Genomic DNA, 17,975 nt, shown 5'->3' on the forward strand with positions numbered 1-17,975 from the left:
CCACCTGCCAGTCTACGGTATTCACGCTGGTACTTAATCACATATGGTCTTTTACTATTATTCCAATACTTCACATATGTTATCTTCTCTTCCCATATAATCAGCTTGGTGAGGCCAAGAGCTATGAATATAATTACTTCCTTTACCTGACAGCAGTGTTACTGAAGGTATGGCCCATGGATCTGTGCCAATCCACAAACTGTTTTGTTATTAATGCATGATAAGGGAAGTACAGAAATAGAATAAGCTTTTAAAATTTTTTATAAAAATTTAACAGATAATTTTGTCTATTGAATCGAATAAAAAATTTAGCCTTGTATTTTTTATGTTTTAAAATTTTTATTTCTCTAAGAATTTATTTTTATTATATTTTACAAAGGTATTCATTCATGACAGATCGAAGGAGAAAAAAGATGCTCAATTAGAGCTATTTTGAGATGTGCTGCCCTAAAATCACCTCGTTAAGGGCTATGGATATAACTACTACCCAATCTTATGGTACTACGAGATATACGAATGAATGAATGATGAATGAATTTACCTATGACAGGAAAATAACCAGAAATAAACAGGGGAGGAAAACAACCTTAGAATGTAACCGCCATATAAATAAGATAGGCACCTGTCCCATTTGGGAGACCACCTCAGGGATGATGTAGATGCCTGATCACTGCACTGTACACCTGAGGCTGAAGCTGAACAATAATGAATGCCAACTATAATTTTATATATATATGTATATATGTGTATGTATATACTTACAAGAAGCGGAGTACAGCATTAGGAATAGAGACAGTGGAAATGTAATGGCTCTGTGCGATGTCAGAGGGATAGTGGATGGAGGGAGGGGGGTTCACCCCATGTGAGGGATATAAATGATAAATGTCTAAGTATTACTTTGTCTCGTGCGCCTGAAACTAATTAAAAAAAAGAAGAAAAAAATAAATAATAAATAAATAAATAAATAAAAGATATGATTGAGAAACACCAACTTGTGAAAGCCAATCAAGTGCTCCAGGTTGTACCGGAAACTCAAGGAAGTGTAAATCAAAGGAGAAAGGATCGGTGAGAAGGTCATTCTGGAAACCAGTTTAAAAAGCAATTTATTACAGAGAAAACTGCTAGATTCCACTGTCTCCTGGCAAGGGAAAGCTATCTGAGAGAAGGCTGAGTTAGGCCTGTGTTATTCTGCCTCAAAGCTGGCAGGATGGCAGCTGTACTGAACTAGGGAAATCTGTAAGAGAGTCACTGAGGATGAGGCTCTTTGGGAGCAGGCTTCAGTGTAGAAATTATTTGGGTAAGAAAAGAAGCCAAAAATGAAGCCTGAAAAAAGTAGGAATACATTGAAGCATCATAATTCTGGAGAAAGAGGAAATACAGACATTTAGGTTGGAGACCCTGGGCTCTCAACCCTAGGCCCACCATCTCTTTATCAAAAGCCTCTGAGACAGTAAGTTGGGCTCCGAGTTGCTACTCACTGGTGTCATGGTGACAAGTGGGGAGGGTCCCCGTGGGCGCTTCAGCAGCTGCTGCGCATGTAGTTGGATGTTGGCTCCTCCATCTGACGCCCTCCGGCCAAGGGGGCCCATTCCATTCAGCAGCTGAAGGGTGGGTGGCTGTAACAAGGACTGCTCCTGTCGGAGTACAGTGAGGAGGACAGGATGGTGAGGTGGGGGAAAAGGAGGAGAGCAAACAACAGTACTCTGACCTACTGAAATTATGAGATCCTCTGATTGTGAGATGGACTAGAGAAATCTTCCCTCTCACCCAAGATGCTCTGCAAGAGAAACCGTCCTTCTCTATAAGGAAACCCTTTAATCCTGGGAAGGTCCCTCAAAGTCTCTCAAATGAAGCTCAAATGTGTTTCTTGTGGGGCAAGCCCTCTCCCATATCCAAGTACCTTGTACTCAAGCTGCCCGGTTGGTTGCAGATTTTGCATGGGCAAGAGGTTGTGCATGAGGTCCATGTTCGGAGCCACGTGCAGGAATGCAGCCTGTGGGTTGACTCCGGGAAAACCAGGTAGGAGCTTCTGCAGATCTTCCATAACTTCCGTGCTGAGAAGAAACAGGATGACAGAGAAGTTTGGTTCATTTCTTACTCAAAAGTGCTACATTCCCAAACTGATGAAATCGATTTAGCTCAGTACAATTTATTTTATTTTATATTTCTCCTAAGTTTACATTTCTCACTAAGATCCTAAAGCAGGCAGAAGGCCAGTGTGTGGAGTCTGGCTGTCTGCCCCTTTACTGTTTGGGCCTGGGGATTGCTCTTCTTCATTGACCACTCATGTAAAACCAAAGGCTCTGAGCCAAGAGGAAATAGTGGCAGCAGTCCAGTTCAGGTTTGCAAAGCCTGGAGGTAAACAGCAGGTTCTGGAGGACACAGGCCACCCGCTAAAACAATGGCTGCCTGAAGTAGCGACTGATTAACCAGGGAGAGAACGCAATTACTCCTGTCAGTGCTGATAGAACAGTAAGTATTGGATGTGCAAGGCTGTCGTGCTCCAACAGGAGGGTTTACAACATACTTTAAAATAAGAGATCTTTCCACTAGCAGAGACACAGCTGACAGTCTTTGGAGGCAGAATGTTCTGCTACTGCCTGTTTGAATGTAGGCCGAAAGCAACCAAACCGCAGGCCTGGGAGGCTTTTTGGAAATCGCTCAGGGAAGAGGTGTAAGAAAACTAGCTTTTCCCCTAGTTGAACTCTCAAGATAACTCTTGTCACAACTTTCTCTTCTCTACACAGTAAAGGAAATATCCAGAAAAGAGGTAAGGATATTTTTAATGTTGAGAGTCTTCAAATGTAGAACAAAAACAGAGAGTGCGGGCCCTCAGGACATTTCCTCAGTGTGAGGGCATAAGGAACATACTGAAGGACTGTTTTGGGAAAACACTTTGGGAAACTGGCACTTATTTGGTGTCTGTGGATTCTTATTCACTTAATTTAATTTGTAACATACATAAATCACGTATCATTTGTCCTCACTTCCTAAATGAGTCTTGCATTAGGACATGTAGCAAACAACACTCTAGAAGCTGTGCAACTTGGGTGAATTTTACGAGGTACTTTTACGGGACTTACATCAGAAGACCTCAATCTTTGTGGCAAAGACACTATCATACTCTTCACCAAGTATTGTGATTAACCGGCATGATGGTGGCCATCGGCGTACCATCCACCAGGGACAGCTCTGTAATTCTTTAGTGAAATCAAGTCTGATCTACCAGGGCTTCTGAACTGGGATAAAAACACGTGTTGGCCACTGATTAGACCTCATCTGGGAGATACAACGAAGTAGGAGAAATTCACCATAGTAGGAACACAAAGTCAGGTGGGAATTCCTTGCCCTGATGTTAATTAGGGCTGTTGGCCAGATACTCACCGTGGGTCAGCCACACCCACTGTGTGCCTCCTCATTGACAAATAGCGGACCAATGCTTCAGGGGAAGGCTCTTCACCCTCATCACTGTCCAAGTTCACTGTCCCATCCGGCTGAGGTGGAGGGAAATGCAATTGAATTAGAAATAAGAAATAATCAGAAACAAGAAGTAAGGAAAAGAAACAAGGATATGGGAAAGAGAGTGGTTTCAGCTGGCAACCATCAGAGGTTGCTACTTGCCTCCACAATTTGGTTCTCTGGGTTGATCAGCTGCACCTGGGGAACGCTGAGGTTCACAGTGGTCCCAGCCGGCTCCGCCTGGAAAGCAGTACAGAGACACACATACCTTAAACACTTGAGGGAAATGATAGTGCTTCAAAGTATTCTTCCTCGCTAAAATCTGTTTCTAACTCTGAGTTTTTGGCTCCTCTGGCCTTAGAAGCTACAATAAAAAAGCATTCTTCAGAGATGCCAGTTTCTCTCAGTGATTTGCTGTTTCTTAAAAAAAAAAAAATTGCAACTATTGTTGTCCACCTTGAGTACCTGAACACCCTTCCATCCTTTCTAAGAAAGGTTCAGATCTTTGCTTGACCTCTGACAAAAGGAGAGATGACAGATGGAGGGGACAGAGATGGAGGTAAGGAAGAACAGGAAACTCTCTTGGTTTAAGTTAGTGAGCAATGGCTTACCATCTCCCTAACAACGTTACTAACAATGTTACTTGTCCTGAATCAGGTCACTGCAGTTATTGCCCACCTGGATATTGACTGGTGCTTGAAAGGCCATGGCTCGGGGTATACTAGGAGGTCCTCCGACACGCAGGGTTTTATGTCTCTTATGTCGGTCACACAGCAGGCTGTAGATGGCACTATAGTGATCATAGGCATCTGCTCTTAATGACTACCAAGAGAGAAGGGAAAAAGTGAACACCCCTAGCGAAATGGCGTGTAAATGACGAAACCCTTTCAGTAGTAACATCAGAAGACCAAACCACCTTCTTTCCAAGGCCCAGAGAGGGGCACAGGAAGAACAGGAGGAAAACAAAAAGACCCAAAATCCTAATGGTCACCAGATGGGAAGGGGGTTGAAGGGGTAGGTGGAAAAGGTGAAGGGATTAAGAAGTACAAATTGGTAGTTACAAAATAGTCACGTATATCGTAAGGAATGTAGTCAATAATATTGTGATCTCTAACTATGTATGGTGTCAGATGGGTACCAGACTTATCGGGGGGATCACTTCATAAGGTATATAAATGTCTATCTACTATGCTGTACACCTGAAACTAACATAATATTGTATGTCACCTGTAATTGAAAATAAAAAGAAATTCTTTAAAAAAGACCCAAGTTCCAGGAAGGAGAAAAAAGGTAAAAAGCAGGACAGAGTGTGTACGGCTACATCTCACTTTGTTCTCCACTCCTGTAGAGATACCTGTAGTGTCCGCTCTTTGTCCAGTCCCATGTCCTCCATGGCCAAGAGGACATCCTCATTCAGGGGGTCCACCTGTCTTTCTTCCTTTAGTTGTTGGCATTCAGCTATTAACTGTAACACAATGAAAGGCCAGCTATCAAACCTCCAATTAGCCATGCTAAGATGACACATCATATATATTGAACAAGCTGTTCCATGCTCCCTGGCTTATTTTTGGCCTCAGCCAAGGCCTAAGCAACAAAGCCCTGGATACTCAGCTGTGAACAGACAAGACCCCCATTTTCCTGAGCTCCTTGGGGTACCTGGGATGGCTATAATGGTTTAAGTAAAGGGATGCTTTAGGAGCCATTGAACTGAGCACACTAAGCAAAAGGAAGGAGACATGCCCATGGTGTGTGAGTTGCAGAATTGTGGGCTGTACCCTCTTAAAAGCCAGAAGGGACTGTAATTTGCGGGCAAGTGGTGTCCAAAAATTCCTTTATTCACTATTTGCTTTAGTATTACATATAGCTAGTTCTCAGTGCCGCCTTTTCAGGTCCTGGCTTGATTACAATTTCATGGAAAAGATTCCTCCAGCTCTGAGAGCAGTTCCCTGAGGCAGTGGTAGCCCCCTCACCCTGTCAAAGTTGGGATCGGCGTCCCCTAGCTTCATCCACTTGTGCTTGCAGATCTGCTCCATCGAGAGGCGCTTGTTGGGGTCCAACACCAGCATGTGGCGGATCAAATGCTCACATTCTGCAACAGATAAAGAGCCTTCAGTCTCCATGAGGCAGGCACCAGTGGGGCCTCTGGTGAGAAGGCGAACAAGGAGACTTGCAAGCTCCTCGCTTCTAATCTGTCTCTCTTGCTCCCTGCTCCTTACCCATTATGTCATTACTTACTCCAGAAGGAACTGGGCAAAGGCAGAAAGAGCTGGAGACGAGAAATTCCAATCTGGTGGTCTGGTTAATACCTTTGCTAAAAGTCTGATTAGCAAAAGGTTGGGGATAGTCCATGGATTTCAATTGTTTATATTATGGATGGTCCCACTTCACACAATTATTAAGAGTTGAATGTCCTCCAAAGAGACTCAGTATCTTATTAATTATTAAGGTGCTCAAAATAGTGAGTTCTTTCCTCCTATATGTATTACTATGTGCACACTAACACTTTTGGCTTAGGTGACTAAAAGCTCTCTTCAAAACTTAGGGAATTAAAATTTCTAATACTTCAAGGTGGGGGGAGAGAGGCACAGGATGCCTCTCAACCACACACTGGGACTCTTTGCTGCCTTATTTATCATTTTCTCGATGTTGTTTAAACATTCATACAACTGGACTCTGAGCTACAGATTAGGATCAGTAGGTATTTCTCTCTGGGAGCTCATACTACATAATATATTGCAGAAAGAATGATGGATTCAAAATCAAGAAGCCTATGTTTTGATTTCAAAACCACCCTCTATTTGTAAGTTTTCTCATCTATAAAATGAGGGTATTTCGGATGACGTGGGAGTAGTGCTTGTGATAAAGATGGTGGTGATGATAAAAACAGCAGGATTAACACTCTTCTGAGCACGTTAGCTATTATTATCGCATTGAATCCTCACAGCAATCCTAGGAGGAAGGTACTATTATCGCTCCAATCTCAGAGATGGTAAAAATTAGGCACAGAGGACTTAAAAATCTTGTCCAAGGTCACATGGTAAGTCAGATTTCATACCAAACAGTCTTCACTCTTAAGGGCTGGTGCTCTTAACGACATGCTATCCTGCCTCTGCACAGAGCTGTGGGCAGGATCCAAATGCCTGAACCATTCATTTAACATCTTCTCCCAAGGCACCATCATCTCTCCTTAGACCACTGCAAAAGTCTCCTAACCAGTCTTCCTGCTTCCCGTCTTGCCCCTTTACAGTCTATTCTCCACAGAGAAACAAAGGGGCTATTTCTAAAACAAACCTGAGCCTATTACTACCTTGCCTCCAACTTTCCAGTCTCTCCCCACAGCCCTTGGAATAAATGCCCCAGCCCCAGGCCTGCAGTCCTGAGCCTCCATCTCCGGTCTCGCCCTCCACTCTCCCCTTGGCTCGCTGAGCTCCAGCCACACTGGCGTTCTTCCTAACCTGTGCGCATGCTCAACACACTCCGACCCACCGACAGCCTTTACACGTGCTGCTTCCTTCAGTTGCAATGGCTGCTCATCCAACCTTCACATGGCTGGCTCCTTGCCATTTGAGTAAGAGCTTATATGTCACTTCTTCAGAAAGCTCCTCCTTGGCCACGTAAAGTAGGTCTTCAGTCACTCTCTATTACATTACACTCATTTTCTTCACACTGACGACTTCTTTGTGAAATTATCTTATTCATTTATTTACTTCTTTGACGTCTAACTCCCCCAACACAATGTAAAGTCCATGTCTTTCTTACTATTTCCAGCACCAAACCTCCAATCCCCCAAGGATGTTTATCACACCTAATTAATAATAATAATAATAATAATAATAGCTACTGAATAGATCAACAAATAAATATTGACTATTTAATCAAATGAGATTGAATTTGTGAAAATGCTTTTTAAAATTCTAAAACTGTAAGATATAGGTTTAAAAATTTTGTTTCTATTTTATTAGAGCAGTCTTGAAAACAAAACAATGACAATAATAAATTATTGCTAATTTCAAAAGACTTTTTATAAGGCCCTGTGATTACCAACTTTATTTCATTTAATATTCATAACCTTAAATTAGACACTATTGTCAGCATCATTTATAGAAGAACAAGAAACCAGTTAACGAACTCAACATTGCAAAGTAATGGTGAGCTGGGACTTGACAGCTATGCTCTTGACTACCCTGTTATAGATCTTCACACGGATATAATTTCTGTTTGCTCTGTTTTTCCAGAGTGACTTCAACTCTGCAATCGTACAATTTCTGCATCATTTGGCAAACACCATCTGTATCACCATCTGGAAAGGAACACTAAGGGTAATTAAGGCAAATTACTCTTAATTTTAAATTTAGTCTACCTTTAAAAGAAAACACAATAAAGCAAAGTCCCTATACTTAGAAGGCATTAATTTGTTCTTGCTTTGTGATTAAAAGTATATTCAAATGCAGTGTAGATCCTAAAGCCTGAAGTTCCTACATCTTTAGAAAATAGAGTAAATGCTATTTATAACATTAAGCTTTTATTAAAATTATGTTTCCAGGGTAGCAAGAATAGATCCCACAATTGTAGCATCTGTACAGGTTATAAATGTCATTGACACACACCTTTATGGTCTGCAATTACTTGAGGAAAAAAATACTTCTAATTTAGAAAGTTACTAACGCTAAAGACCCCTAGGTAGGGAGAAGGCCTGGGCCTAATGCCGCTGTTCTGAAATTGTCACTAGGACCTCTAGATGGCACTGTTCTGCAGGTAACCACGTTAGTCCTGATGCAGGCGACCAATGCAGAATGGCATTCAATTATAGGCTTGACCTGAAGTAGAGACTTCAAAAGACAATTCCCTTAAATAAACAAATAAATCGACACCACCATGACATGTCCTGATTAGAAGACATATCTAGTTCAATTTCAGTGTCTTGAAACCTCTAGTCATCCATCTACAACCATATTTTGTGGTCTCAGATGCCTTGAAAAATCCCCCCAAAAATGCAAACGAGAATTTATACACAAAACTTTGCACATAATCTTAGGCTGTCCAAGGAGCCCAAAACAGCACGCCACAGATCATCTCGGTGTCTACGGGCCTCAGGTTAAGAAGCCCTGGATGCACTGGCCATACTTAAAGGACAGGGGCTCTTACCTTGTGTGCCCTACATAATATCCAGCATGCAAAGGCACAGAAATCTAATACTTTTCATATGTTGCACAGATGGTAAAATATGACGAAATGCAGAAAGCCAGAGTGTTATCAACTCATACTCCCTAGGTGTCATACATAGCTCATGACATTAAATTCAAAGTAGATTTGAATGCACCTTTCTACATAAAATATGGAAAGAGGGTGAAAACAAAGGGAATAAATGCTCTCAAACCTAATAACAGAATCAACCACAGAACAGTCAATTAAAATGAGTGGAAAGATGGGGCCTCAGATCAAATAGTACAAACATCCACTTTTCCAGATGCCAAGAAGTACTCTATATATTTTAATGTCAAAATGGCTCCCCCACTTGTTCCTGTCCGAAAGACAGAGCCTTTGATACTGAATGAAAATGAAGCATCTTGGGCAGTGCAGGAATATGCTAGTGTGCGCCAGAGGAGCAGCTTCCTTCAGAGGCTGCTTTCATTTGCTGTGCGCAACAAGCCAAGCGGTCTCTGCAGTGCAAATCACTGTGGGCCCATGAAACTTGATATGCCAACAGAATGTTAACTAGAGGATGCGCAGCTCGGGCCCTGCCCCGGGGCGTTGACAGGCATTTGGATAACGGTGGAGAGAGCTGCTGTGTGGGCAGCGTCCTAAAATGGGAATTATGCTGAGGTTACCAGTGTAATTCCATCTAAGAAGGCTAGGTCTTTAACATCTTTTTTTCCTTTTTGACCTTGATAATAAACAGCTTTCTCTAAGAGGCTGAAAGTATTTGGCCTGAGGAGCAAAAAATACAGGATGGGGAAGGGGAATTGAAAACCAGATTCACCAAAGATAGTTAGTAGCAGTTGTGTCTCCAGTTTCCAGGCTATAAGAAAAAAATAGAATAACTTAAAAAAGAATTTCCTGACTAAAACTTTGAAAACATGCCACCTGAAAAAACGATAAAGGCAATAAGTCTGATTTATCTTGGAGAAGAGAAAGTGTACGCGGGAAGCAGCATACTGGTTATTCAAGTATCTGAAGGGTTTTTATAAAGAAGACAAAGTGCATTTATCCTGTGCTGCTCCAGGGCCCTGAATTTGGAATAATGAGGAAGTAACAAGTTCAATTTAGGAAAAATCTTTCTAATTATTAGAGTTGATCCAAATTACTGGATCAGGGTCCTAGGGATTTGAGGGAGGTCCCTTAGGAGAGTGACAGAGGGCAGTCAATCGGGCAGGACCACACCTGGAGCACAGCTAATTTTATCCGTTTTATAGATTAGTGTTCTGAGCAAGATCTCCCATGAAAAACTGAGTCCAGAAACAAACGAATAGGATGAACTCCTTGGTCCCCTCCAACTCTAAAAACCATGTAACTGTGAAAAGGGAGTGATTTGTCCTGTAAAATAGTGTATTATCACTATTAATCAGTGTCTGGCATTTATTACTAAAAGGGCTCCCAGCATTAGGTGTGAGGAAAACTGGGAGTCCTTTAAGGATGAAGACTGTGTCCCACAGTCTTGTGTATCCCCAGTACCCACTATAACACCCGATAATGAAACAGGCCCTCAATAATACCAGTCATACTGGACTAGACAGCTGCTACAATTCCTACAAACAACTTTAATAATCTGATTCTAAGAATCCACAATAGAACAGGCATTCCCCATGCCTCAAGCTTGAAAAACCAGACAACTCTCATTTTACACAAGATTGAGATGTGGTACTGTTTGGGGGCCAAAGCCTGAATCAGATGGTTTATGGGCTCTCCTTGTAGCTTTCGAGTTCTTTGTGTCACACAGGGGACACTTCCTTACTTATCTTTTCTGGGGCCATACAGAACAACGTGTAAATCAGATCACCACTTGATGCCCACCACGTGGGCATAGCCACAGTGTCAAGGTTATGATATAACGAACCAAAACAACTCGTGACAGATAGATACCTGTTCTCCATAAACACCGTGGATTCCACTGCAAGTGTGAATACTACATCTTTAGCATGTTAAGAAACTGAGAGTGAGAGAAAGACACAGAAAAGAGTAAAAAACAACACAGGGAAGGAGGGAATGAAAGATTAAAAGAGCAATTCTTCAAAAATATTATATAATATTTTCATAATAACATTTACTGAGCACTTATATGCTAGACAGTGCTATAAACACTTTAAGTTCATTTAATTTAAGCATTTAATTCAAACACCAACTTTTATTATTTATTATATCTATCTTATAGATGAAGAAATTAAAAATCAGAGACATTAGGAAACTTAACCAGATAATAAGAGGCAAAGCCAGGATACAAATTCTGGTCAGTCTTACTCCAAAGCCCGAGTTCTTAACCCATACAGTACCTAAAATAAATAAATTATTGATGTTTTAGGTAGTAGCCAGCATATCTTGATAAAAACAAATCAAATCAATTTCATTCCTCTTCTAATAGATCAAATGCCATGTAACCTCCACAGGTTCCATCATGATAGTCACCTACAAGCCAAGTTAATAAAAAATGGGCTAGGTAAATTCATGGTCAGAAGACTAAACTAACTGGAAAACAAAGTTAAGGGGAAATGGCAAGTTGGATTAAGATGAATTGGCAAGGCAGGAACATAATGGTGAGGCTTAAATGCATTACAGAGAAGCAAACTTAATTTACATACACTGCTTGTTGCATGGTGATGAAGACTGTGATGGAAGGCTAGAAACAACCGGCTTCCCCAATCAAGGAATCACAGACAAGGAGAAGGGACAGGCGGAAATTTAGGGAACTGGATCATCAGAATCTTCAGGCTGATCCTCTAATGGAGGGAAGGCCGACTATCCCTTGAAACCCTTCATGTGATGCCAAAGTATGGGACTTGGCAAAGCAGTCGTTTTCAGCTCTGTGGGCAGAGGAGTGGTCTGAAAGAAACTAAGTCATAGATTCTTTTGACCGCATAAAACTGCTTTGAACTGGGGAAACAGAAGACATCTGTGTGCCAGGAGGCATGGGAAGAATGTATGGAAGAAGCAATTACCCAGGAAATTCACGTTTTTTACAGGTGCTTGTAGGAAGGCTATGGTCTGGTTTCTCGTGTACTCTCTCCAGTAAATACTAGGTGTGTTCGAAGGTAATTCCAAAGCACTCAGCCCAAGATTCTTTATTTTCAATAATTTTAACAAACTTCTTAATCATGTTTAATTCTCTAGAACAATTCAAATTTCAAAGATGGTTCTATTTTTCTCAAAACTTAAAATCCAAAGAGGAAACAAAGAAATGGGGTATTAAATTTCTAAAACATGCTTCCCTGGAAAATGAGTAACTTTATAATTTAAAAAAAAAAAAAGCTAAATGGCACTGAAGTCTTAAGCTTTGATATACTGCCTGATTCTGTTATCGATTCACTTTGTCCAGCTCAGGTCCCAGTCTGGGCGAGAACTGATACTATCATGGCAGACAAGTAGAATAAGATTGATAAATGATCTACAATGACAATCTCTGGATGAAGCAACATGGCTTTGTTAAGAGTCTACACCCTTACTTTGTAAGTTCTGGACTTACAAATGTTTGCGACACAGAGCTCTGTTTTAATGCTGTCTGCCTTTTCCAAAAAAGAACAACCATGCACAAAACGTGCTGTTTCTTAATGAAAAGAAAATAAAGTCTGTCATAATGCCCTGATGCTGACATAATCATGGCTAAAATAGTATGACTATCTTGCTATGACATGATTCCCACAGAAATAAGTTAAAAGTATTATTATATTAAGAAGAAATCATAGGTGTTTTTGCCAAGATACCTTCTTTTTGGTAAGAAGCTAGCCAGAGTTAGGAATCCTCACTGCGCTTATGGACTAAGTCCTAGGAATGACATTTTTAAATAAGCCCGAGGAAATCCTGTCATTGTCAGCTGAAGTCAAACCTATTTTACATAGTGACTATTTTAAAATCTAAACATAGATAAATGGTCTTGAAATAGGACACTTATATGTAAAGTAACATACACCAAATATGCTATCCTATGGATGAATTCAGAGATTGCATAAATATTAAATAAAATCATATAAAATACAAGTTCTTTTGTTGCAATGAAATTTTGTTATATTGGATATTGTTAGAACAATGGTGCTGTAGGAATTGGAACATTTTTACTCTATAAATTAAATTTTGATATATTACTGTCACAATAGAAATATATAAATATTTCTAACTTGCAAGTTAAGGGACTTTATTTGAAGTAATAGTCAATATCACAGTTTTACACAACCAAAGAAAATACATAAATCTTCGAATTAACTGTAACGGAACTTAATCTATAATAGTGTTGGGTGTAAAGAGATTTGACTCATAACAAATAAGCACTGAGATCAATTGTGCTAACACAATGGCACTGAGGAATAAAACGTCTTATTTTGAAGCCATTCGCTTTCAATTCTTTTAGGAAAGAAGAATGGGAGTCCCAGTACTGAGTATTCAGTAAAATTCCTGGAAGAACAGTCTGACAGCAAGAGATCAGACAAGAAAATGGAGAGTTCTTAATTTAAATACAAATCCCAACACCAATGTTTTCTGCAAGTTATTATCAGAATGTTCTGGTTTAGAAATAAAGTTCCTCATAAGTACATCCTATGAGACACTTTCTGTGACTGAACACAGAGGCCAAAGGGAGTTGGCTTGGCACCATTTAGCAAGTAAAGATGGAGCTGATAAGAAAAGCTTCTATCAGGAGTTAATAAACAGGATGAGAGGCTTTCTCTTCAGTTTTAACAGTTTATCAACCTGCCACAGACTGAGGAGAAAACAAGTGTTTAACCCACACATCTCCATTTATTAGAAAAACAACATCATTTTTGAGCTTTCTTTATTTTCAGCAGTTTTCTAGGTGGCAGTGATGCTGCTAGACTTGCAGGAGACGCTGGCTTTAAAGGCCGGCGATACCAACATTTACCTCAAGCCCCAACCTTGAAAAGGTAGCTGGCATGCTACACTGTCACACTAGAGGCTGTCCAATTTGCAGTTAACATATTTAAAATAAAAGTTGGTTACTTATACTATCATATTTTTAATTCCTAATATCAATTATTACTGAACAAAATTCTGGCTTAGATTTATTCCAGAGTCTAATACAGAGTACTTGATATTAACTTTTTTCAATAAATAATCCATGTAGATGGACAAATATATCTATTCTAGGACTCGCTTGATACTTAGAACAACTTGGCAGATACATATTTTAATGAGAGTTAAAATACAATCAAAGACAGACAGTTTCTGCAGACAGACTGAGGGTTCAAATCTCAGCTCTGCCACTTACTAGCTGTGTGATTTGGGGTACGTGATTTAACCTTACTATGCCTCAAATTTCTTATCTATCAAGTTACAATAGTAGCCTACCTCACAGGATTGTTTTGAATATTAAATAAATAAGTTAATGCAATAGTGTTTGGTACGTAGAAAGTGTTCGATGAATGTGAGCTATTATCCAAATCTCTGGCGTCCTTCCACTTAGAACTTCCTCCCCTTCTCCATTTTCCTCCATAGGGTTACTATAAGCTAGGGGACAGTTTGCTTACAAAAAGGGTAATACTAAATAGGGCAGTACCAGTATTTACCCACTGATTTTTCTACTATATGAGGTGAAATCCTGGAGATGGTCAGGGGAGGTCTGCTTAACTCTGAAATAGATCTAGCTCCTCTGACATCAGTTGTGATTTTCACACTCACTAACAGGAAAGCACTACCCAGATTTTCTCCCTTGCAGTGCAGTATGCCTCAAAAAGGAATAAGAAAACGGCTTTGAGGACTCTGAGTCCCTGAGTATATGGAGACTGATAGGTGAGCTACTTTAATCTCCTGTCCCATTCCTTCTAAACAAAATGCTTTTAGCCAAGCAAGATGTTGTGTGCTTCTTGATGAGTAAGCCAATCAGACCAGAGTTGTTTGCGTCTCAGTAGAAGCTTTTTGGCAGGAGCTGCACAGTACAGTCTCCATCAGAAGCATTATGTAAGTCTGGGGCTTGCATTTCCAGTGATAAAATGCTTATGCAGTATTACAATTAATTAAGTCACAATGAAATCTAATCAATAAGGACTCAAAAATATTGTCCACAAGAGATCTCTATGCACTTGCCATCACTGCAGTTTTTTCACTGTAAATTAATTTTCCTTCAGTTAAATAAATGACTGATCTTACTATATTCGCTAGCAGTCAGTATGACTGGTGAATAAGACAAACTAGGCTTTAAGAAGTAGGCTTCTGATGGTTTTAAAAAATATATTAGTAGTGAATGAGTTTGGTGTTTAAAAAATTTAAGTTGTTGGCTTCCCACAGTGGGAGGGGGCGTCAGAGAAAGCATCTGCTAACACATGTGGCCAGGCCAGGTCCACCTTCTGCCAACAATACAAACAAACAGCAAGTTTCAATTCAACTTTTAATTCTTCTATAATTCAGGCTCAGGGTTTTACCCTAATTGCTCTCTGGGATGCTTTGAGAAGGTAGTCCAAAAACACTGGATTATTCACATTTATTTTACTTAACTCTACAGTAGATCAAGACCTTTTTAAAACTGGAAGTCACTTGACCTTGTCATTTACATAACTACCTACATAACAAATGTGCATAAAACCAATTAATAATTCACATCATCAGTGAGTTACCTAACACTTCCATAATAAAACACACGAGTCTGATGTAAGAGTCTATAGGTAAGTGGTGATGATTCAGTTTGTCATTAAAAAATATTTACTGACTGTTTATATCATACCAGGCGCTGTTAGGTTTTATGGAAGGTGATGATGTGTGAAACACAGTTCTAAAATAAAGGAGTTTACATTCTAGGGGACAAAGGAGGAAGACATACATAATTATAAAACTAGGTGGTATTAAATCAATTCGGCCTCCAATAAATCCTCTTTTAAACTTATACCACTGTCATTCCAATTTGAAAGTGTTTCTTTAGTATATGTCAGGATGCACATGAAGGGAAGCTTGTATCAAACAAACAAGCACTAGGCATAGCAACATCCACTAATTGTGAGGATGCTTCATTCCACACATTACTGACAATAGAGAGAGGCTTAGAATTCTTGAACTAACTGCATCCATTTGTATCGCATGGCCTCCCACACGGCTGGAGATACTCTGGAATTCAATTTGGCTGGAAGACGCTGGCCTATGAGGACTTCCTGACTTGGCCTCCCAAGTGCTAATTTAGAAAACTATACCAGCTTTGCTGCAGTTTCTAGATCCTTTTAGCAGAAAAATGGATAAACTCAGGTCAAGTCCATGACAACAGCCTGAGAAAGGAAAGGACCTCGTTCTTTAGGACTTCCCTCGACCACATTACCTTCTCTGATACAGTGACAGTGGATATCACAGGCTGGAAAAGTAGCTAGCTCCAGCCTCCACATAAAGAATTAACTCTATCTAGGCCTAGTGAGGTGTAACTGTGTTCAGAAACTAGAGGTGTGTGCAGAAAAGGGACTCTAGGGACACACTCTAGGTTTCCTTCACATGAAGCCAAAACTTTATGGTACTTGAAGGACGTTTACGCTAAGAAAAGCCTACATAACCTTATGAATTCATTTTCTCCTATGCCTTATCCTACTGACAGCATTCTCTGATGGGCCTTTAGATTCAGGCCTATGAGAGATCATATTGGTAAAACAGCAATCGTCTACTCATAGCTCAGATTGTGTTGTTTCTCAGTTCCTGCACTTAAAATTTGTATTCCTACTTAGGGAATTACTTGTCTGGGATTAAAAATTGACCACATTTAGGATAATTATGTTGGTGTTCTCTGAGTCTTTCAACTTTCATGTTAACTTATATCATTTTACAAATGTTAGTTCTTTCTAAGTAGTTCAATGCTATATGGTTTATTTCCAAGCACTAACAGACAATGTGGTTGACAGCATGGTTAGCTATTTTACCAGCATCCGCTACCTGAAGCCAGCTCCAGTAAGGCTTGAGTAAAAATCTTTTGCCATGATGCAAGGGGGTGTGGGTGGAGGGTAGAGGGGATCCAAGCTGCTCACAGGAAATACTGTGGACACTGGAAAAGCAGAGGAAGTGGTTTGTTTATCTTGCCCTTTCTTCGCAACAGTGTGGTATAGAACAAATGCTGAATGAGTACTGACTTAGTCATTTATTACTTGTGTGGCTTTAGGTTAAGTCAACTAATTTCTTTAAACTTCAGCTTCTTAAACTTCATTGGCAAAATGATAAAATAGTATGTGCCAATACCAATTCCAGAGTGCAGTTCTCTGGCTCAAATTAGATCAAGTACAGAAAATGTGCATACATTCAAAAGCCCTACAGAAATGTAAATTACTGTGATTAATATCATTATTTGAATACGAGTGTGCACTCTGGAGGAGTTCTGGTAATTAGGGAAAACCTAGCTATGCAATCATTCACTCAGTTAACAAATATTTTGTCCCAAGCTCTGGGAATATGGCAATCAACAAAACCAAAATTGAATTACAATCAAGAGGCAGTGGGGTGAGGGCCGGGACACAATAAACAAACGATGTCAGGTAGTGGAAAGTGCTATGAAAAAAAGTAAAGCAGAGTTATGGAAAAAGGACGATGAGGGTAGTCAGTAAAGGCCTCTCTGAGGGGACAGTTAATCAGAAACCTCAAGTGAGGTGAGGAAGCAAGCCATGCAAATATTTGAGGGAACAGGAATGTGTGTGCTTGGCAAGTCTGAGAAATAGCAAGTACGCCTCTGTGAGTGGAGCTCAGAACCTAAAGTGAGAAGCAATAGCAAATGAGATTAAAGAAGGCGGCCAATCACAGTTGTGCCTTGTAGGTCATAATGATAATGACTTTTTAAATTTCATTATAAGTGTAAAAGAAAGCCACTGGAGGGTTTAAAGCAGGATTCCACTTACTATCTACTTACTACTATTTACTAAGTCCTACCACATGCCAGACACTGTGCTAGGCTATAGGCAACTATGAAAAAAACATGTTTCATCTTTACTTTCTCTAAGCTCACAGTCTGATGTGGAAGATATATAATGGAAGAAGTAATTACAATAAAAAGTTTTGTAAGTCCCATGATATAAGTCCAGAGACCTGAAGAATGGTAGAAATTATCTAGATTCTTATTTCTATCACATCTAATTTCTTATTTTAGAATACAGGAATGGGTGGGGTGGGGGGTGGGTGAGGGAGGAAGAAGTATTTCAGGCAGAAGGAATTATTTCAAAGAACATCACTTGTTCGGGGAACCAGAAGGAAATTAGGGTCACTAGATGTAGACTGGGAGTTGGGGCTGAAGATATAGGTAGGAGCTAGGTCATAAAGGTATTTCTATGCCATTGTTTTTCAAACAGCAGTCATGAGATCGATTTAATAGGTTACAATCAGCATTTTTAATGTAGTAGAATAAAACATAC

At 40.0% G+C, this 17,975-nt stretch overlaps 1 protein-coding gene across 2 annotated transcripts in view; it reads right to left on the minus strand.

The window, feature by feature from the left end:
• SIK3 (SIK family kinase 3) overlaps positions 1 to 17,975 on the minus strand; it is a 241,643-nt gene that overhangs the window by 25,282 nt on the left and 198,386 nt on the right. For both annotated transcript variants that reach the window (XM_033119067.1, XM_033119066.1), the window contains exons 7-13: positions 5,430 to 5,548; positions 4,814 to 4,924; positions 4,138 to 4,281; positions 3,622 to 3,699; positions 3,385 to 3,494; positions 1,901 to 2,054; positions 1,479 to 1,634 (exon numbers count right to left, since the gene is read on the minus strand). In XM_033119067.1, coding sequence (XP_032974958.1) covers positions 1,479 to 1,634; positions 1,901 to 2,054; positions 3,385 to 3,494; positions 3,622 to 3,699; positions 4,138 to 4,281; positions 4,814 to 4,924; positions 5,430 to 5,548 — 872 coding nt within the window. The remainder of the gene's footprint in view (positions 1 to 1,478; positions 1,635 to 1,900; positions 2,055 to 3,384; positions 3,495 to 3,621; positions 3,700 to 4,137; positions 4,282 to 4,813; positions 4,925 to 5,429; positions 5,549 to 17,975) is intronic.

This window comes from Rhinolophus ferrumequinum, chromosome 11 (assembly GCF_004115265.2).
Source record: "Rhinolophus ferrumequinum isolate MPI-CBG mRhiFer1 chromosome 11, mRhiFer1_v1.p, whole genome shotgun sequence".
NCBI classification, from domain to species: domain Eukaryota; kingdom Metazoa; phylum Chordata; class Mammalia; order Chiroptera; family Rhinolophidae; genus Rhinolophus; species Rhinolophus ferrumequinum.